The sequence below is a fragment of the Corvus cornix genome, chromosome Z (genome assembly GCF_000738735.6).
Source record: "Corvus cornix cornix isolate S_Up_H32 chromosome Z, ASM73873v5, whole genome shotgun sequence".
Taxonomy (NCBI): Eukaryota; Metazoa; Chordata; class Aves; order Passeriformes; family Corvidae; genus Corvus; species Corvus cornix.
Window position 1 is genome coordinate 57,359,354 of NC_046357.1, and position 22,568 is coordinate 57,381,921.

At 39.5% G+C, this 22,568-nt stretch overlaps 1 protein-coding gene across 3 annotated transcripts in view; it reads right to left on the minus strand.

The window, feature by feature from the left end:
- Positions 1–22,568, minus strand: part of ADAMTSL1 (ADAMTS like 1) — a 415,079-nt gene that overhangs the window by 54,294 nt on the left and 338,217 nt on the right. For all 3 annotated transcript variants that reach the window (XM_039567703.1, XM_039567702.1, XM_010392980.4), the window contains 2 exons: positions 20,958–21,259; positions 16,298–16,427 (listed from right to left, as the gene is read on the minus strand). In XM_039567703.1, the coding sequence (XP_039423637.1) occupies positions 16,298–16,427; positions 20,958–21,259 (432 nt within the window). The remainder of the gene's footprint in view (positions 1–16,297; positions 16,428–20,957; positions 21,260–22,568) is intronic.

Genomic DNA, 22,568 nt, shown 5'->3' on the forward strand with positions numbered 1-22,568 from the left:
CCCACCAGGTTTGGGAAAAAATGAATTTTCCTTGAAGGAAAGTGAAAGAGATAAAAACTATTTATTTAGCAAACACACAGGAAAAGGATAATAATGCTAAATATTAAAACTCTTGCTCTGCTGAGAGAAACCTGGGAAAATTTCAGAGTCCTTCTGTAGATCTCTCTCTCCCCCTCCTTGGAGCTGGGACGGGGTGGTGGGCCCACCTCCAGGGCCAAGGCCTCAGTGGAAAATCCTCCCAATGTATTCTGATGTTGAAACAGTCCAGCAGAGAAAAAGGGGAAAAAAAAAGAAGTCCCAGGAAAACAAAAGTTCAACTCTCTGAAGGAAAAGGAGCTGAAAAACTGGCCGAAAGCTGGCTGGAAAGAAAGCAAGCTGGGTGCTTCCTCCCGCTCCCGCCGCTGCTGTTAGCAGCAAGAGAGCTTCATCTGTGTCCTTGAAAACATGAAAACAAACTGAAAACTGCTTTGAAAAAGTACACTTTTCTCTCCCCCCTCTCAGGCTCGGTTTAAAGGCATAGAATGGCACAAAATTAATTTCTGGGCATAGAACAGTGATATGGGATACAACATCATAAAGTCACCCCAAGACAAATACACATGTATGAACATTTTTCAAATGAACATGGAAGAAAACAAGTTCCTACTGGAAGTATATAGGGAGCAGAGGATGGTCCAAAGATACAACTTCTTTCAAGTATCATCAAAATTTCAAAACCAAAACTGACCACAGAAACTTTTAACTTTCCAAATGAATGATTTCCTTCTTCCATAAGGATATCTTAGTAATTTTTTTAGAGTTGGTCAACCATATGGACATATAATGCACATGAAGATAGGCAGATTCAGTAGTTTCTGAAGTAGTTTCAGAATTACCAGGTCTGACTGCTGAAGGCAATGTTTTTCTTTAGGTTTTCTTACACACAATGCTAAAGGTGTAGTCTAAAAACTACAGACAAAATTTGATGAAAAACCCAGTGAACTGAAACACTGAATTTCTTGCATTTCCAGGAACTAGAAACTAACAAAGTGAATTAGCAATGAATAGATTTTATGAATAGAAAAACACCAGTTAGCAAATTTATTAGCCAGTTCATATTCTGAATTAGACTAACAATCTGTAATCTACAATTATTTTTATGAATTACAATTACTTTTATGACATAGCATTCTCCTACTGCTAAAGGACCAATAATAAATTGCAATTTTCCAGAACATTCTCATTAAATAAATTAGGCTTATCTAAGCAATGCTTATGCATATACTTAATTCCATGTAAACAAGCAGTTTCCACAATTAATCATGGTCAGTGGGTTTTAAAATGTAAATACTCACAGCTCCACTGAATAAAAGAAAGAGAACAACTTTGAAGCTCCAATGGCCAAAAAAGGCTCAATAATCTGAAAAACCCAGTTACTGCCACAGGACAATTATTCCATACTATTAATGTAAATCTAAAAATGTTAGGGATTCTCTCAAAAACCAGTTTCACTATGCTATTTGTAATAGGGAAATTATCTTGAAATTACCAGCACACATAGTTAACAAAAATCTTTCCTGTGGTCTTTGAATTAAACTTGGGCATTTGTTATTTGTTATTTCTAAACAGCTTCTGGCTGTTTAGAAAAGTTCCAACATGACGAGAACATGTAGATCTGTGAAGTTCTATACATCAAATTTTTAATTAGAGATGAACTTTCCTTCTCTCCTTCAATAGAAAAAAAAGGTATCAATATCAAATTTTGCCCCAGCAATTCAGATGAAGAACTAGAGGATCAGGAGAGCAGAATCTTGCTCCTAGCTCTTGGCTGAACTCCAGAGGTGAATGAGACCAGAACTGCTGAAACATGCGCTAGCCTGTGAGTATGGGTCCAAATGGAAGACTCAAGTACTGAGCTGGATCATACTGTTCTCCTACCTGTGTCTCAACTTCACATTGACAAAATCACAACAATACTTTTGTGTTGTGGTTTGTTTGTTTTTTTTTTTTCCCCTGAGCTTGGTCTGTGCTTAGGTTGGAATCTTACAGGAGGGATGTTATCTTATTCTGTCTTTCTCTATCAGCTAGCACAATGAGAGTCTCTGCTTGCAAGGAGCTTCAAGGCATTGTCGTGTCATGAATAACAACAGGGACAATAGTGCACTCTTACCTCAGTTTTGAAATGTCCCTCTCATTGCCACAAGAACTGGAGCTCAGATAATACTTCTGCTAGCTAGAGAGACCAGAAAGTGCCACTGGCCAGTAAGCAGCTACTCATGGCAAGACAAGCTGCTAGAATTAGTCGTTGCCCCAGTAGGGCTACAAGGCTTCAGAACAAAACACTCTCGCAACCCCCATAATCAGTCTGGAAAAAGTAAATTATGTAGGTAGAACTTGTAGTCTTGAGCCAAAGCACTATGCAGGCAGCAGCTCTGGATTAGCTCCCATATGCACAGGGAACCTGTATATACCATAAGCGAATGGTAAACCCCAAATCATTTTAAGGTGTTAGGTGTTATAAGAAAATTATCTAGGGATGTAGTTTAATCCTGACAGAGTCCCTTCCAGCACTGTCAAGACAATTGAACATTGCACAGGAAAAGTAAACAATTTTCTAGACAAAGACCTCCCAAACTAGTTCTAAAAACATGAAATTATTGTCATTTTTATGTGGTTAGACCATATGAAAGTGATACAAAAGAACTCTTCTTATTTCTAAGATAAACATTCATTAGTGTGGAGAAAGGTTTGCCTGGAAGCATCTGACTTAACAGCTGACACCTGCCTGCATAAAGACATTCCTCAGTGCACAAGGCCTGTGAGGCAGCTGTGCATATGTGCATACAATAGAATGAGTAAATCACATATTATGTCAATACCAGCTTCCTCTTCTCCTCTGTCAACCAGTGCATCTTCCATTTGGCCATGAAGACTGAGAAGTCTGCACACAGCCCATGTATCTCCTCTCTTCCTTTTCCCTTATCAACCTGGAGCAGTGTTTGTGGTAAAGTTTCCTGTTTCATAGGTGTGAAAGGCTTTCTTGAGGCACATTTAACAGATGTATCTTTGGCTGAGTAAATATGCTCAGTATGACATCTTAAATACCATGTCAGAATGTGATCTTAAGCTCTGAACAGCAGGAAAAGATACTGTCCATTCTGTTTGGGTAGCATACCCTCTTGCAGTGAAGCTACAGGATTAAGATGAGACCTCCCAAGTCAGTTCTTTATAATCAAAGAAGTCTCAAAGAAAGCAGCACAAAAGCCAAAAATTTAACTACAAGTGTTTTTTCATCCAGATGTTAAATGACTCACAGTAAAATCTGACTGCTCCTTTGAAATGAAGTATAAGAGCAAAGACCTCAACCCAGGTGTTTAAGCACAGATCTGAGTTCTCTAGGAAGTGATCTCCCTACTGCTATGGTTCAATTTGTAGTAGAGCGAACATTACAAATACACATACAATATACACACACCTCAGAATAAAAGTGAGATTTAACTAAGCTCTGAAAAAGTTAATACTCCCTAAAAAGTAAAAAATGAAATTGCAAAGTACTTTTAAATTGTCACCAGCAAAACCAGAAAAACAATTGAAACTTCGAGTTGTTCAATGCCAGCCTGAAAAAATCCATTGTACAGTATCACCACTGTGACAAGGGAGCTGAACAGGCAGGAAAGGTTTCAGGGGGCTGTTGTGCACAAGGGAGAATGAGGTGCTTTCTTCAAAAAGTATCTTCGTCACAAGCGAAGGAAGTCCATTAAAGATACGCAGACAACACACGTAAGCAGATGATCAAAGGCTCAATGAAAGTTCTCTGTCAGGTGACAGAAATGGCCTGCATTCTGCAAACTTACTGATATCAATTACCACTGCAGCTCATTACAGCTGAATGTGGCCTGGAGCCAGTATTTATATAACAGAGCCAAACAGAGGAACACAGAGAAGGAACTCAAAGTCTGAGAAGTACAGAGGGTAAATGGAATATGCATCAACTCTACAATCAACAGTTCTGATTGCTAGAGTAACCTTCTGACAGGCTTCAAGCAATATTTAAAACGTTCTGCACTTAAAAAAAGTCTTGCTGTCCCTTGAGTTGGAGGCAGAGAACATCAACTATTCAGGCAGGACAGAAAAGAGAGTTTGTGTTCCTCTGTCAACATTTTGAACAGTGGGAGGTTGTGCAGTAGGTCTTTCACGGGAATTTTGCAGACACAGACAGCTCGAACCACACAGGTACATGAAAAGGCAGCTTCAGGTAAGTGAACTGCTTTGGCAGAGAATTTGTTCGAGGGATTAGCAGACATGCTGGCTACTGAAAAGTGTCTCACACAAGACCTTTATTTTGGATGATAATTCCAGCATTGAGATAATTAATAGCAATGGCTGTCTTTAATGTAACTACACAGACCAGATTAGGTTTGAAAAGATAAATGAATACCAGTTTAGATTTGGGCTTATGTTTAAAGCAGAAACTTCTTATAAGGGCATTGTTTAATGTATTATGTGAGATACAATGAAAATAGATCCGTGGTAGGCCTTTCAAGAATGAAACAGGAAAAGGCTAAAACAGTGGTTTTCCACCAGTGGTTTTCCACCAGTGAAGGTGGAAAGCTGGTTAAGAAATAATGCAGGGAGGTTTGAGGAATAGAACACAAATTGCACAAGTTGTACTTGTAATGGGAGATGGCAGAAGCTGAATGAGGAGTCCATGGAGCAAACACACACCTTGGGAACTACAGCAGGGTGAGTTTGATCTAATGTATCTTGCCCTAAACCTACACTGAAGTAATGCACTAATTTATGAAATAAATTTTGCACATCAGTCTACATTCTATTGTAAAGAAGCAAAGGAACCACATCCTGGTTTCTGCTCAGGTAGAGTTAATTTATTCTTGGCAGCTGGTCGGAGTCAGCATGAGAATAATGTTGATAACACACTGATATTTTGTCTGCTGCTAAGTAGTGTTTATACTAAGTTAAAGACTATTTTAATGTCTCATGCTCTGCCAGTGAGGAAGATCAGAAAAAAAATTTGAAGGAGCAGGACAGGTGACCCAAAGTAGCCAAATGGATATTGGACGCTGTAGAATGTCATGCCTGGTATATAAACTGGAGAAGTTACTTGGAAAGGTGGCTGACTAGGGTGTAGACATGGGGTCTGGCTGGTCAGAAGGTGAGCAATAGTATTGTGCATCTCTGTTCTTCCTTGTTTGTTTTTCTTTCCCTCTTATTATTATTTTCATTATCATCATGATCATTTTTATTATCTACTATAATTATTGTATGTTATTCATGTTTCAATTATTGAACCCTCCTTCTACCAACATACTAGTTTTAGTTTTGATTCTCCTTCACATTCTACTGAGGTGTGAGGGGGTGAGCGAAAATCTTTGTGGTGCTTAGCTGCCACCCGGGCTTAAATCACAACAGACAGTTTTACACCCTGCTGCCCATGACAGAGCTGCTTGATTTTGAAGACTCCCTAGCTCTTTTCACACTGCTGCTTTCCATGCAGGACTACATCATAAGCCAACACCTTTTCTTCAGACTTACCTTTATGCCATATGGAAAATATTAAAAACCACAGCTATTCCTTGAAGGAGACATCAACAAGCTTACAGACACCAGAAGACAAAGAAAGAAAAACCTCAGCAGGTGAGGAAGATGTGCAATCAACTTACATAATCTGAAATTCCTTCTAAAACTAAGCTTTTAAAAAATTAGATAGTTGAAAATGGATGTAGATGGCACAGAAATATATACAAAAATCCTGACTTCACAAATTGTAAGATCAATATTCACGAACAATGTGATTTTGTCCCACACAGTAACAAGACTCTCCCTAAATCTAAAGAAGCCTTTGCTGAAATGATAAGGGCAGAAAAGAAGTAAAGAAGATGTCACTGGATTGAATGGACAAAGCAAGCATATTCATGAATGAAAGAGTGTTCAGATAACAGTGAGTGGGTTTCAGAAATTCTCTAGCAAAACTCCAAGTTTTATGAGCAGTACTACCACAAAAACAGCAGATAATATGAGCTCCTTGCTGACCTGGCTGGCAGCATTACAGACATAATATTTTCAACAGGATGAACTGTTCCTGAACTATTTCACCAGAGCACAAGATACAAAAAGACTGTCTCTCAAAATCAGGCATACCAAATGTTTCTATAGTTTTTTTCACAGGGGAAAGACAGAACAGTAGAAGTTAAGAATATATCTATATAGCTATATGGTACTGTGATTGAACTCAGGAAACTCATAATGGCTGGTTATATTCCCTTATGTTCTGCTTTGAGGTTCCTTCCGTGCCCTTCTTGCAACATACTGTTAAAAAAGGCAGTACAAGAATTTTGTTCCAAGGGTGCATCCAGATCCAGTATTTTACATTGAAATTTATATTTATATCTTGCATATTTATATTGAGGGACCTGCCAAATATCATAATGTGGGTCCATGGGAACCTCATGCAGTTTACCAAGACCAAGTGTAAGATGCTGCACATGGGTGTAGCGGGTTCAGTTCATAACCAGGCACAAACACCAATTAAGTGCAGTGGTTTGGTCCAAAATACACAGTACTTACTTTTTTACCTTCTGTGAGATAAGAATTAAGAGAAAGCAAAGCAGGCACAAAACTTAAAAGAATATAAAGAAGTTTATTAACAGACCTAAAAGAAAGGAAAAAAAAAATCATACCACACCTTCAGAACACTTCTCCCCCCACCTTTCTACCTTCTCCCACTGACAACGTAAAAAGACAACCCTTGAGATTTTCAGTCAGTTTACCACTTCTATAGTAACCTTTTTCAGTTCACTTAGGGAGAGGAGTCTCTCTTGCTCATGCTATGGAGACATCTCCACAAGAAGTTCTCTCATGGTTTCAATGTCACAGCAAGACAGCCGCCCGGGTTGGTTCTCTGCTCGCATGTGAGAGCTCCTTCCCTCGACTGACAGCTTTCCCCACAACTGTTGTCGAGGGTCCAGTCTTGAGCTACTGGGGTACCATTTTAAGGATGAGCTGTTCAGAAACAAAGGTTCTCTTCACCCATCTCTGGGAGCATCTTAATCTCTAGGAACAGAGGCCCTCCCCCTCCCCTGGGAGCAAAAGGGTCCTCATGGTCCTCATCATCATCTCTAGGAATAGAGGCTCTCCGCCTTCCCTGGGAGCAAAGGGGCCTCATCAAATTACAGCTACTGTCATTTGCTTGTTTCAGCATAGGTACTTTGGCTCACAAGTACAGTTTGAATGCTCCAACCCCCCCATGCTTTCATGAAATTACAACGGGTACTCTGATATATCACAGTCCATCACCACCATAGCTTTACAACAGAATTTCAGCTTCTAAGCATCTCCTCTTTCTCCTTCCTCAGAGTTTGAGCTCTTCCTTCTTCACTGACTTTGGTGTCTCTATGGTGTTTTCTTCACCTTCCCTCTTCCTCAGACTCGGAAGAGGATTAATGTCTGCAGGCTTCATCTGTTCTGGAAGAAACTTACAGCACTAAAAGGGTTAATCTCACCCAGGCCTTGCAGCTGGAATTTGCTTATCACTGTTGGTCGCATGATCTTTGCCAGGCAGTGGGGCAGGGGCCCCAGACGAACCCTGGCTGCACCATGGGCTGCCTGCATGGAGCAGGGGAGAGGTGCCTGCACAGAGCAGGGCTGTGGGGATGGCCAGGGATGGAACAGGGCCGTGCCACAGCCGACCCGGCCAAGCCAAGAAAGGCCCGACCCGGCCCCGCTGGGCCCCCCCCAGTTACCTGTCCCAAGGCCAGAAGCAAGAGAGAGCTTTCCTGGGGTTTGTTCATTCTTAAATGTGGATCACAGAGGTGTGTCAAGCTCTTTAAGTGGCTTAAAAGTTGTCGATATTCAAACTAGCCAGTTGATAAGTTCTGTCAGGTCATAGAGGAAACTGTAAGCACCTCTTTGCAAGCGAACCACTTCTGTAGCTATGCTAACCCATGACAATGGGTCAGGGCAACCCCTGGTACCATCACAGGCTGGGGGATGAATAGATCAGAGCAGCCCTGCCCAGAAGGACTTGGGGGTGTTGGTGGAGGAGAGGTAGGACATGACCCAGGAATGAGCACTTGCAGCTCAGAAAGCCAAATGTGTCCTGGGCAGCATCCAAAGTGGTGTGGGCAGCAGGGCCAGGGAGGGGATTCTGCCCCTCTGCTCTGCTCTGGTGAGACCCCACCTGCAGTGCTGCATCCAGCTCTGGGGTCCCCAGCACAGGAAGGACATGGACCTGTTGGAGAGAGTCCAGAGGAGGCCACCAAGTTGAATGAAGCACTTCTCCTATGAGGAAAGGCTGAGAGAACTGGGATTGTACAGCCTGGAGAAGTCTTTGGGGTGACCTAATTGCAGCCTTCCAGCACATGAAGGGAGCCTACAAGAAAGATGGAGAGAGATTGTTCACAAGAGCATGCACTGACAGGACAAGGGGAAATGGCTTCAAACTTGAGAGTAGATTTAGATTAGATATTAGGAAGAAATTCTTTACTGTGGTGGTGGTGGGACACTAGCACAGATTTCCCAGAGAAGCTGTGGATGCCCCATCCCTGGAGGTGTTCAAGACCAGGTTGGATGAGACCCTGAGCAACCTGGTCTAGTTGAAGATGTCCCTGCCCATGGCAGGGGTGTTGGAAGTAGATGATCTTTAAGGTCCTTCCCAAGCCATTTGATGATTCTATTCTTTTTTACTTCATATTTTGAGATCCTGAAACTGACCAATAATATATTTAGTAGCTCACTCACTCTACTCTATTTAAAGATGGTTTCTTTCACACTGATATTTAGAGACCCAAACATGCAGGTACTACTCACACACAGTGGGGAGGCTCTAAACTCACATTATACCCAACCCCCACTCAAAACAACTATGTTTTAAAGTAGTCACATTTGTGGAAGTATCAAGTGATTCTGACTCAATGGAAAGAAAAATTATATTCAAAGTGTTGGTATCATAAAAGCTAAGATGTACATAGGCAAACTTAAAGGGATTAAAACACTTAGTATCTCCATCCTAACTGCTATATCAACATAAGTTTGTGTGCAGAATCCACAGAGTGGCAACTTAATGCACTTCTCCAAATTCTCCTGAGTGAGAAACTGGCTTCTTAGATCTTGGAGAAGATAATGACTTTAGACAATACAGTTTGCTTCCTCATGGGAAGGGAAATGACCTTGTCTGATGTACCCAAAAATCTTTGTTCAGACCAGAACAATGGAAGCATTATAATTACACAAACTTCCATCCAGTATAGTTACAATAACACAAATCTGTGGATCCATTGGGTGGTAACTAGATACATAGACCTCTGTGTGAGTGCTTCAAGTGTCTCCCAAGGCTGCGAATGACTAAGACCTACCAACAGCTGGTTAGAGTACACAATACATCAGCTTAGTCACAATTCTAATGGGTAGCTGCACACTGATGATGGAAATTTTCAAGGACAAAAATAGGTCTTGCTGTGCTTCTGGAGATGTGACAGACCTACTTGGCAGATAGAGAAGTCTTTGTTTAATCAGTCTGACTCCTTTTAATATGTACTTAATTCACTCCAAACGGAATGGAAGGGGGAGCACCTTCTCCAATTATTTCACGTGTGAATCTTTCTGATGAGTAACTATGTTACAGAACTGTACAGTATATTTTCAGGAATTAGGGCCATATTTTTATTTTTCTACATATCTTATTTTTTCATCCATAAAGGTATACAGGTGCAAATGTATTGGGTATTCCCCAGACTACTCTTACAAGTTACTTCAGCAATACTGTAAGTGGAAGACAAAATAGTGCTGTTCATTTCACCCCTTTTTAAAGGAAGTGAAGATGCATAGCAAAATCAACCATTTAAAGGACCCTTTAGCTTGTTTCATATGTTAATGCTGAAGTGAAAAAGTAAATCCTGGTCATTATGCTACAAAACATTTGACTTAACTTCATATTTGGCACAAAAGGGAAGACATGCTTTTTTTGCAGCTGTTGGGAAAGCTTTTTTGGGGAATGAAATCCAGCTGTTGAGGCAGTAAATTAATACCCAAGAAGATTGAGAATAAATTTAGAGAAAAATTGAGGAGTAGAAGCTAACCTATGAAACATTGGAGTGAGATGTATTTGTTCAAAATACTGAAAAATATCAAGTGGCAGCGAATCCTCAGTTCTGGCAAAAGTGAAGAGAAGGGTGGGGAGAAGTAGACTGTATTAAGGTGACTAAACTCAGAAAACTGACTGTGCCACGAAAAAAAGAGGAGTACTTTGTACTCTGCAGAGGAACTCAGTAAGTCTCTAGCATGAGTTAAAGCTAATACTCATCACAAACCAAGCTATAACAAAACTGTACTAGGGCATGGCAAGATTGTTTCAACACAAGCGTGTACTAACTTGGAGAAATTAGTGAACTGGAGATCTGTGTAGAGGAAAATAATCTATCTAGGTATACAGTATTCTGAACAAGAAGTGTGATTTATCCCTCAAAGTAAGAAGGATATATGGTATAAGTTACTAAAAAAAATAATTTGCAATTGCACTCTAATATTTTATGAAGATAGTAGTCTGATGGGAATATAAGCTGAAGTGAAGGAAAATCTCTATTAATGTAATAATATCTAATGAAGGAACCATCTTATTATTTAAAAAAGCAAAATGACTGGAGAAGACCTCTGAAATTTTAAACTAGAAGAGCTGGAGGCAGGGTGTGATGGAAGCTCCAGAGCTGCTCCTCTGACCCTCCAAACTTGCAAGTTGCTTTGCTTCGCATTTCAATGTGACACACATGGCTGAAAAGGGTCTCCTTGGGGACTTCACTGTAGCTGTACTTGAGCAAGGGACACTGAGGAGCATGCAGTTACTGCCCCACCACAGGCAACACAACCAGAGAGAAAGGGGAAGAGCAGGCTGTCAGACACATCTTGGACAACCTCTTGAGAGCTGGAAAGGGTGCAAAGCACAAGATTGTATTATAGAAAAGGGGAGGGAAGAGAAATGTTTTTAGGTCACACAGTAATATGTTTTAAGGCTGGGGTGGTATTACAGTAGTGGGGGTAGGCATGCAGGTAATGCAGGCGAGTGCATAACAGGGCAGGGCAGCTTGTCTACATGTCCCTGTACAGGCCTGTCTTCAGCACAGTAAACCTAGGCAACAAATTACCTCATGATTCCCTCACCAAGTCCACGACTTCTGTCTAAGACATTTCTCAAACTAAAGGCTTCAAATAAGGGTGAATCTGCCCTGTGTTACAACATATTCCTTCTAATGTCTGATTCTCCAACCTCTTCCACCACTGGTTCAAGCTGTGGTCTGTGATCCCAGAAGGCTCTGTGGGCTACATCTTAAGAGGCTCTCAAAGACATTCTCAATACACTTCAGCTAAAAATAGACTTAAATGCATCCCATTAAAAAAATTTGTCAGTTGTTTGTGAGGATTTGAAAACCTGTCTGTGTCACAAAGAGACAGTAACACCATCTTTGCCTCATTAATGGTAATTCTAACTTACAACTCTGAAAAAAACCCCCAAACTGCAACATAACAACTGGTATCCCCTGCCAGTATCTGTAGACATAATGACCTGCAGATCTTTTAACTTTTTTCATGAATTAGACAGAGATGCTCTAATATTTCACCCAACCAATGCAAAACACATATGCACTGACACCCTTCCACACAGAGGTCACCTTTAATGGATTAGAGAAAGCTCTGGTCCTTTCACACATATTGAATTAATTTCAGACTCTTGATGGGAGCATGTCTTACACTAAGTCTGACCTATCACCAATCTAATGCATTGAAAAACATGTTGATTTTTTTATCCTTTGTTTTACTTTAGCTGGGAAATAGAGCAAAACAGATGACAATACCACATTCACCAAATTAACATTAAAATAATAACAGGTGATTCATCACACAAATACAAATCAAGCTGACACAGAAAATAAGAAAAAGAAAGAGAAAAAACCACCTATGCAATGAGGTAGAGCCCAGACTAACACAGGCAATGTTTACCTTTTCGGTCAGGTATCAGAACCACTCAGATGGTTTCCTGTATTTTCTTGCAAACCACAGAGGCTTGAAGTGGTAAAGGGAGAGTGCTGGAGTGAAATTGTGTGCTATTCCTAGAACCATCTGCTTTTTCTTATTTTTTTTTCCTTCATTTTGTGGAATTTAGCTGTTCTTTGTTGTACAGAAATAAAAGTTTAGTTTTGAAAATATTCATGAATAAAGCTGTAGAAATTGCCCCTAATTTCCTCCATTTTCAGCCATCTGGTTTTCATTGCTTTGCTTCTCTCTTCTCTACTCCATACATGTTTACCAAATCTTTTCAACATGCATTGGCCAAATTATTGAGCAGTTATAATTAATGACACAGTTACAACATTCTCTTTCACCCCTTTGGTAGAGTTTGTTGGCTCACCATGAGGTACTCATGCTGTTGCTCTTATAAACAAGAGCAATTATATCTGATTAGATGATGACTGCCTCTGTAATTTGGGCTGTGGAGGCTGAGGAAAAGACACATTTCGGATGTGAGTAATTTTGTTGTTGAAAACAGCAGAGCCAACATTGACACAGGGTTCTTCTAATTGTTTTTTTGGTAATTTAGAATACAAACATAGCAATTAGCAAAACTGAGTGATCTTCCCTTTTATTTTTTTCACTTAGAGAAGAAGCTTCAAGACATTGAACAGCTATTCTGAGTTTACTTCTAGAAGACCGTAGCTCTGCTCAATTATTGCTATGTAGTTCTTCGAGTGATACAGCTTGACTGACACTAATTAAGTAACTGAATGACTGAATTAAAATAGTCACAGTCTTCATTCCTCTCTTTCCTGTAGAAAGCATCCTGGCTCTCCTAGTACATCAAAACAAGATACATCCTTTTCCTAGAACTATTAAACAAGGGCATACCAAGTTAATGTCAGCAAATTTTACTCTGTAGCTATTGTGCAAAAGTCACTTACTAGCTCACAACTTAGCAATCAGCTCTGCAGTGTTTCCCATTTTCTTAGTTCAGTTCAAACCGGGAAATTTTGTTACACTGTTTTCCAGGAGAAAAGGGTCTGGACTCTTTTTCTGCTATTGTTCTTGAAGCAATAAGCAAAAAGCTCTCAATAAAATCTGAAACCCCAGGAGACTCAGCTGGGATTTGAATATGGAGGAGATCTTCCAATTTTTTTGTGCACAGCTCTTCCTGATTCTTATTCTTTCTTCTGTAAGAATTTTAAGTATGAGATTTTTCTGACTCCATACAGCTGTGAATATCTGAAGACAGATTTCTGTGGTTTAGTTTTTTGTCTCTCTTCCATGTACTCAGAATAGTAACGTACTAAGATATTAAGCCAGAATTTCAAAGAAAATTTCAAAGCATTCTCAGCTGCTGTACAAGCACCATCACCTCTCAGTGTTTTCATAAATGTGAAGTATATTGACAGTATATTCTACCTTTTACCATATTCTGTTCCAAGACAGACCAGGGCAGTTAGGGATTGAAAAGGCTGATGACACCACAGATTAATTGCAAGTGAGTAATGAAGTTTTCTAGTCTGTCCACATCTATTTTCAGTAAGGAGCAAAATGAACAGTAACAGAGCAGATCCTTTTAGTATCATTCTTCTAAATTGTCCAAAAGAAAAAAGATGGATCAAAACCAGAGCGAAATTACTTCTCACCTACTACTTCTACAATATCTTTCTTGAGGTCCATGCCTTCTGAACATCCAGAAAGGCTGGTGAGATTCTGTAGTTCAGTGCTTTTTTTATCTATAGTAAAACAGCTAAAACAATTGTTTACACAACTAACCCTTTGAGAGGCTACAGAGTAGCCTCACATGTAACTAAAAACGCCCGTAGCAGAAGCAACATTAAGTTTTGAAGTTCTAACTTTTAAATGTTCTCCAACTTGAGCTAAGCAAGATCTTTAACTGTACTAAATTTTAGATGCAAGTATTAAATTCTTGTATTAAATTTTAGACACAAGCATTAAACATGCTGAGCTGTTTAGGTTCAAGAAATGTCACTGGAATAATTTCTCTAAATATGTTAGGAGATAATTTCATTCTCTTGGGCAAGACTTCTCAGCCTTTTCTTCATGCTGTGGACAATATTTCCTTGCCTACCAAGACATTAATTACCATCTCAGCTGCCTTTTCAGTGGAATGCCTCCTCTACCCACAACAACTGCATGCTTCAGCAGTCACTTAAACATCAAGAATATTTTAGGAAAGTGGGTTTTATAATTTTAGCTTCTGTTAATGCGCTTAAGCAGCTGGAAAAAAGAGAGAAGAGCCAACACTACGACGCCAGCCAGCTCTCTCTATAAGTCATCAGCAAGAGCTCTGGGAAGTATCAATGGTTCACAGATTTTGGAAACTCCTGTAAAAGAGATCTAAGTTACAGCCACAGTGTATTATAATTTTTGGACTTGTCAGTGGGTAGAAATGCCTTCATCAGCATTCATAAGGACACGATTTTAGCCTAAATTTCCATCAGACTCCTGGGTCAAAATTTCTTGAATTAGAATTCTGAAGCATCTTATAATTTAAACGAGGAGTAAATCTAATTTAAATAAATAATCCTTTATTTTTTTCCATATTTAAAGTATTAAAGCTGCTGTAAATAATGATTATAAAGCAAAAATCTTTATACACTATCTGTTTCATTAACACACCATTGTATTTAATACAGTGACACTGGTAGGTGTAGCACTTCAGAAACTTGAAGGAAATAAGGTAATTATACCATCACAGTCTGCCTGGTAGACACATCAACTTGCCTTGTTGCCTCTCTTTCCATTAGCCATGTTGCCTGCAGTCTGCAGGCCTACTTGCTCTGACCAGAGGAACCATTCTGCAGAATACGTGCTGTTCTTCATCCTGGGCCACTTAAATCTCTGCAGACAGGCAATTTCCTCCAGACTGAAGGGGCTTCAGGAGAGAAGTTGTATATACAGGGGAGAGAGTCATTTCCCCTCTTCTCAGTTGCAGCCCTAGGGGTGGATTAAAGCTGCCTTGTCTTCCCCCTCTGCATCAATCCCCTTTCACCTCTGCTTCACAGGCTGATTCTCACCTACAGTATGATCATCTTGTAATTCATGGAGGGAAATGCATGCCTATGGTTGCTTTAAACTAGCTCCACTCTGGTAGCAAGGTTATCACAGTGCTACCACTGTGCATAATAACAACATAATAATTCAAGAAGTATTCGTGCAATTACTCACATTACTTTTGTAACAAAAGTCACATAAATACTGGCCTATATGAGTGTGTTTTGTTTTTTCTTAACTACCGAGTACTTATTTTTTCATGTCAGAATTGGTGGTTGATCAATCTTCTACCATGCACCCTCAGCTGCAGTGATACTTCTACCTATTGATTACCACAAGAGTTCCACCTACAAAGTTACTTTCAAACATTTATACAATATTTGTGCGTTATTTCCAACAATGAAGACAATATAACAAAGTCAGGGTTTCAGTATCTTCATAACCAATGCTTGTAATACTTTGGTAAAGAAATTTCAACCTATTTGTCTCTGCTTGTCACAAATTCAAAATCCTGATTACCAACCAAACCATTATTTATGTCCTTATTGTTATTTCATGCTGGCTGTCTTTGACTTTTAATGTGAACTTTCTCTGCATATCCCAAATCTACTATTATTCATAATGACATACCTCTCCGTAGCCTGTTGTCTTATAAATCATACATACACCTACCAATACACACTCTAAGGTATATCTACCACCTGGACAGCCCTGAGTGTTTTAAATAGTCCAAGGTTATACATCAATGTATTTAAAATCTGCTGCAGTGTCACAATGGAGTAAATGCACCTGTGTACATCTGGGAAAAAAGACAATATGTATACACTACATCTTAAAGACTTGACAGGACCTATTTAAATAAACCACAAGAATGTCATAACAGATATTTTCTGTTGTCGAGGGTGCAGATGTGAATCTCTGCAGAGAAAAATCTGCTGTTTTTAGGGTCATGATTGTGGAAACTGCCTGATCCTAGGGAGGAGCAGGTTCTGCAAAACCTTATCCTAACAGCGGAGGTTGGAGAAGTCTCTTTAAACTTGACAAAGCTCTGGGTAAAGTTAAGACAATCCATAAATTGTCTCCTTGAAGGACTTGAAGAGGCAAGTAGTCTGAAGTTTGCTCTTTGGTCTTACTGCTGCTTTGTACTTCCCGGTCAATATGACTGTGGCAGGAAGAGGCTGTAAGCCCCTGCAGTCTAAGAAAAGCATCCTTGAAGCAGTGTGTGTCTCCAGACTGAAAGGCAATAGAGTTTGGGGTCACTTAAAATTATGCCTACCTTGGGGGGCAGGGGTCCAGGCTACAGGCCTTCAGCAGCTGTGGAGGACGACGGCTGCTAACACATAGTGTCTCGTCTGCAATCTCCCTAGTTTGTTTGTTCAGACAGGTCACCACAGCCTCCTGGACACCTGCACACAACAAATAATGGTCACAGACAGCTCGCCGTACTGGCAGGGGCAGCCAAGATCAGAGTTGGGCCCAAGAGGGCCAGCAAGGCTGCCCTGGTCACACCCAGCCTTAGGCTGGCAGCTCTGGGCTGCAGCCCCAGCTGTAGACTTGTCATTGCTTTCAGTCTCTCTGAAAGGTTTCTCAGTTGCAGTGAATAGTCCCTGGGTTCATTCACCGCTCACCTGCCTGGACAGAAAATTGTCCACTGCTCTCATTTTTTCCCCAATGAGTGAAATGAGGCACTGTATTTTTCAGGCCAAGCAGGCTAAGGTGTGGAGAAGGCCATGGCTTTCATATGCTGTATTTTAACCAACAGTATGACCGATACACATGCAAAAGCGAAGTAAAACATGGTCAGACAATTCAGCTGATCTCAGTTACTCTTGTGCATCCATGGGCCTGCACCTAAACTAAAGATGCAAACCTGCAGAGTGTATCTGAGAGCTGGGAAAGAATGGGTTAGAGAGAGCTGGGAAAGAACAGGTAGTTGCTGGGACTAAGAAACTGGAAGATTTTGTTATTATGTTTTAACTTAGAAATTCCTTGTTAAATCAAAATTCCTGATGTACTCTATGGCATACCACTTTTCGTATGACTAGGGGTATTACAGGTTTTTTGGATCACAAGGTTAGAAAGTTAGAACATCATGGATTGCAGCATTACATACCATAGGGAAGAGGACTGGGTGAGAAAGGATCTATTTCCCTACGGGTAAAAGGGGTTGGAGAGGGGTCTGACGATAATTATTGGCCTGAACTTTCTGAGAATCTAATCCACAGTGATTCAAATACAGTGAAAGTATGCTTTTTAAGTTCATTCCTACTTCCTGAGTTAGGAAAAGATTGACTGAATTCCTAACAATTACATCACAGTCTCAAAAACAACAACAGTTTTCCAAAAGATCTCACAAATTTTTTAGGATACTAATGTGAAGGGGAAAAAAACCCAAACCAAAAGAAAGTGTTTTAAGACCTTAAGGATGTCCAAAAACAGTGTCACAGAGGTAACAATATCTTGTGCTGTTTCTAATGCCAGAGCACATGTCATTAGGCAAAAAATTATTTCATATCATTCAACAGGACCAAAGTGCTGTAGCTGATCATAGCTCCTGTATTCCTGACATTACTCACCGATTCACTCTTCTTAATCTCAGTATAAGCTGAGGCCCACAGAAAAAGGGCTTGTTAACCAATTTTTTGGCTGCTATGTGTGTAACTCTATTAAGGTTATGGCTATGACACAAGACCTGTGTCTGCTGTATCTGAGGTACTGAAGAAAAGAAAGAAATTTGACAGTTTTGGACATGGACACCAACATCAAAATTACCAAAGTCCCTGTTGTCAGTCAATACTGTTGTGGGTTTCCTTCTTTACAAGGTGGCCCCATATTTTCAAGCTATTTTGCTATTCAAGTCATCTGCCAAAAGACTTAAGAAAAATTGTTAAAAGGATAGCTTATTGAAGGGATAGAACAAATGGTAGTGATTTCTATCTAGGAAAAGAAAAGTAATGAAACACATAAATGAACAAGATGTTCACTGCCCTGTCACGTTCATTATTTTTCCAGCTCAATCATTTTTCTGTTGAACATGTTATCATACTGTGTGCAGCAAACACAGGCATATGGATTCTCCAGAATGCAATGCTCCTGGCTGAAGAACACAGGTGGTTCTCTACCTGATGGGAAATGGCACTGTGTTCAATTTACTGGTCGCTACTTTGCATGAAAGGTCTGTGCAGGCCTGACAAGACCAATTTGATGAAGCCAGGAAAAAAGGACTGCTGATTCAGAGGTACGGAAACCATGAAAGTATTTTTCCAAACTGTGGAAAGAAACCACTGATTCCTGCCACGTGCTGGTTGACATGTCTCTGTGTGCTAGGTATACAGCTCACACACCTTCTGTATGTGCTTCTTCTCAGATAAAATTTTGTAAATTGAGTGTACTTCCACAGCTTTTCTCCTCTCTGAAGGGTATCACTAATGAGCCCTTGATCAATTATTACTTGATCAATTTAACACTTTTCCACTGACTGTTTCAATGCTGACTACAGAAAAGTTATGACTTTTCTGTATGAGGTCTTGAATTCAACCTTTTCTCCCTTTCTCATGCTGATGGTTTTATTTTCTCAAATTCATATAGCCAAGCTCTGTTCTTCAGTTTTCAGTATCCACCCAGCCCTAAACCTCCCAGTGATTTCATTCCTTATGCTTATTTCTGTCATCTAAGTCATCTCTGATGGCAATTCCAATAATTCTTGTCCGTACTACAAGCACTCTACTCTGTCTGTTAAAGTTTCCTTCTATCTTTGAAGGGTACTCATAGGACCAGTAATCTTGCCTGACAGCATAGATATCAAAGAAAAAGGTTGCTAGAATGTGTATTGACAGTTTTTGGCTTTAATACCTTGTGCCAGGTAGCAAAATAAAACAAATAGTAAAAAAAATCTGGCTTGCTCCAGCAGTAAAAAATGTGATCAGAATCACTTTCTTCAGCTTCCTGTTGAATCTCACACTGAGTGTGTCTCAGCACAATGAAAACGACTGTCCCTCTATTTTTGATTGGTCAATGTGGCAAATGGTTATAAGCTTTAAATCTGATGGGTCACTGAACACCTAGAGAATACAAAACCTTTTGATCATAAATCAGAAGTTCCACAGCACAGAGATAATTAAAAAAGGTATATTAACTTCAGGAAGTTCATTTGCCAAGTAACTGAATTCAAAATATTATTTACTGCCCAATATTATCAGAAGATATTTTAAAGCTGTCTGCTTTAAAATTGTCTTCCCTGGCAAAAAAAAGAAATCAGTTCTCAATAGGAAATTACAGTATAAATGTGTGTAATGGTGGGATGTGAAACTAGGCAGTTTAAGTTCACTTTCAAAATACCATCAAATGAGAATTTCTGTGTTTATATCTACCAGAATAGAATAATTGTTACATGATATTTGATGACAGCTCCGGGAAATGATGCCCCTAACAGCAGACTAAATGACTAACTCATTCCTTCTGGTTACTGCTTCTGGGAGGTGAAAGGTTACTTCTGCATCTATCCAGTTTCCTCTCCCAGGGCTCCAAAACCAATAAAACTAGTTTGACCAGTCTTGCACCTATGGCTACAAAAATATCTGACTTAGCATCTGCTAATCTGGAAAGTTTGGAGTTGATGTCAGACAAAAAGAAATCTTACCTAGAATTTTTTTGCTGACAATTGAAAGAGATTAAATTTATAACGAAAAATGTCTCCCACAAATCAGTCTTGGTGAGTTACATTTGAAAAATACAAGCATAAGATCTATAGTCTAAGAAATTACTTCAAGAGGATATTTCTAGGAACTGTTCTGGTTTTGGTAGTCACAGTAAAAGTGTGATAAATTGTTACTGTTCTCCAGTAACCTCAACACATGACACATACTCCTGTAAAATCACTGTTTGTCACCACTTAGCATGCACTAGTGTCACTTTTTTTTTTTTTTTTTTGTAGGAAACAAAGCAAAAGTGTCAATGGTCTGACAGCTGTGAACAGCTCTAAACATTGACTACCATCAGCAAGCTAAAAGTTAGCATAGGAAACCTTTTCTACTAATTGTGGTTTTCAAGATTGTAAGTGATTATCTGTGAATCTGTACAGATTATTCACTCATAAAATGCTAAATTGTTTCCAGTTCTACAGTATATATTTTTTATTTATCTATGGTAATCCTTTCTTAAATCGCCTGAAAATTAAAAAGTAAAAAGATGAGTGCTGGAAAAATCTAGTTCTAACTAAAAAAAATACTGGAGTGGATGTATTTCTCAGAACTAGTTAGATAAAACGATGGGAGAAAAAGGATATCGGAGATATGTCTTCATAGTCTGTAGTATGTACAACTTGAAACTTGATTAACTTTGAGAAACTACTGCCAAGCCTGCTCACTTTAGACAAGCACATCAGTAGAGCCATTTTGCCGTAAGTTTTCTCTTGAACTGGGATTGGAGCTGATGTCACTTATTGATAGGAGTTAGGGAATGACTGAGCCCTTAAAATATCCATTATTTATTTCATCTGCTATGGGAGGACAATTTATTTCCACATGTTTTTGCTTGCACAGAGAAAACCAAGAGGTAAGAACTAAAAATGATATGTGATTGTTAGCATGTGTCACCAGACCCCTTTAACATTTAGCTTGTTTTGGTGATTGCCTTGAGGTGATCAGCTGATAAAGGAAACAGAAATATATGATACACTGAGCACTCTTTGTGACAGTCTGAGCACAGATCCGTAAGTCCTGGGCTAAAATATGTTGTGCACGCGGGATTTTTTACATTTCTTATCCAATGCCTTTTCAAATATGTTTGGACTAAACAATCTTAAACTTTTTTTTCCTTCCTAAATGATTCTATGATTCTAACTAGCCATAGCAAAGCAGCATGTCTATGGGTATTAACTGCCAAACACATACTCGAAGAGGGAAAGCAAATCCAGCACAGAAACATTTTGCACTTACCTCCTCCACAGGACTCTGAGCACTCTGTAAAGCCTTCGTATTCCCAGTCATAGAGCTCATCCAGCTCCTGTAAGCTGCCATACAAAAGCTGAGTCTCCTCTGGGGTGTATTCAGCTGCCTCCCCACTGCAGGGACCACTGTAACAGGCTCTCTGAGACACAGGTTTGGGACCTTCACATTCATCGATGGGCAGATCAGCCACAGACTGAGAGAAAGAGAGGAGCACTTGACATTTCACAAGTCGCACCTGGCTGCCTACTCCACAGGTGACACTACAGGTGGACCAAGCCTCAGGAATAAACCTGTGAGAGGAAGAGAGCAAGGCAAGTTATATCCCCAAATTTCCAGGCAAGCAAAATTTGGATAGTCCTGTCCAGGCCAAATTTTATTTAATGAAAAACAAGTACTTAATCTCATCATACACTTATTAAAAAATACATGTAGGAGGTACTGTTGACAACTCAGTGGTGGGTCTCCTCATATCCAACAAGAAAGACAAACCCTTGTAACACCCACCTTGATCCTAAAATGTCTCAGTTCAAGGCATCCAGCAATCTCCCAATGTGCCCAGTGTATATGATGATCCCACTAGCTACCTTTTGCAAGTGTTCAACCTATGTAATCTTTGCCTTAGTTGCTAATTTTTTTTCACTAGTTAAGTATTGAACAGGCTGCTGTTATCAGGTAATTGCAGTATTACATGGAAAATAATTTCCATTTTTATTCTTGTATCACAGTAACTGTTTTTAAGTCTTAATTTGAAGCTAGCAAAAGGTAAAGAATTCATAATTTCTCTAGCTGTACTTTTTTTTGTTTTCTTTGTTTTTTAAATTTATTTCCCTAGGACAATTTACTTTTCTCTCATTTAAAAAAACAACAACAGTGTTTTGTTTCTATTGTGGATTTGTTTACCTGTTGCACTTGTCTTACTGATTAGTAACCCTTACATGCTCCAAATTTTTCCTTCTGAAAGTCCATGCATATTTTATTAAAAGCACTTTGCAGCTGTCATTACAATAATCAGACTGAATTCCATCTCTCATTATTTTCCTCATCAATGGAATAATTTCTCAATTTCTCTGTGCTGTTGCTGCTTTTTCAATGCCAGTGCTAGAAACTGGACAAGCATTTTATTCAAAGTTATCAAGCCTAAGACTCACATTCAACTCTATACCACATCACTACTACCTTGTTGCAGTAATGTAACATGCCTTGTTCTGCTGAGCTCATGTTGAACTATGCTGACTCCTAAATCAATCCAGAAACAATAGTTTCAGGGCAATGCATAACCTGCAATACTTATGTTTTGATACCTGATGTCAATTGTATTGGAGCACTAAAGTTATGAATACAGAATAATTTAGATAGCTTTATCTGATTGTCTTGCCTTCTCCATGGGCCATCCTTCCAAACTTTCTGCCACAGGCAAGTTCTAAGGCAGCGGTTAGTTATGCTTCAAGGACTAGAACAAAGGAATGAATAGTCGGATCTGGCACTGATACTCACTGAAGCTCACAGGAACAATCCCTGGTGATAACACTCTCTCATTAACAGTAAGTGTTTGGAATCTGCTTCTGCAAACTCAGGTTTTGGCACATATTTTTCAGGGAA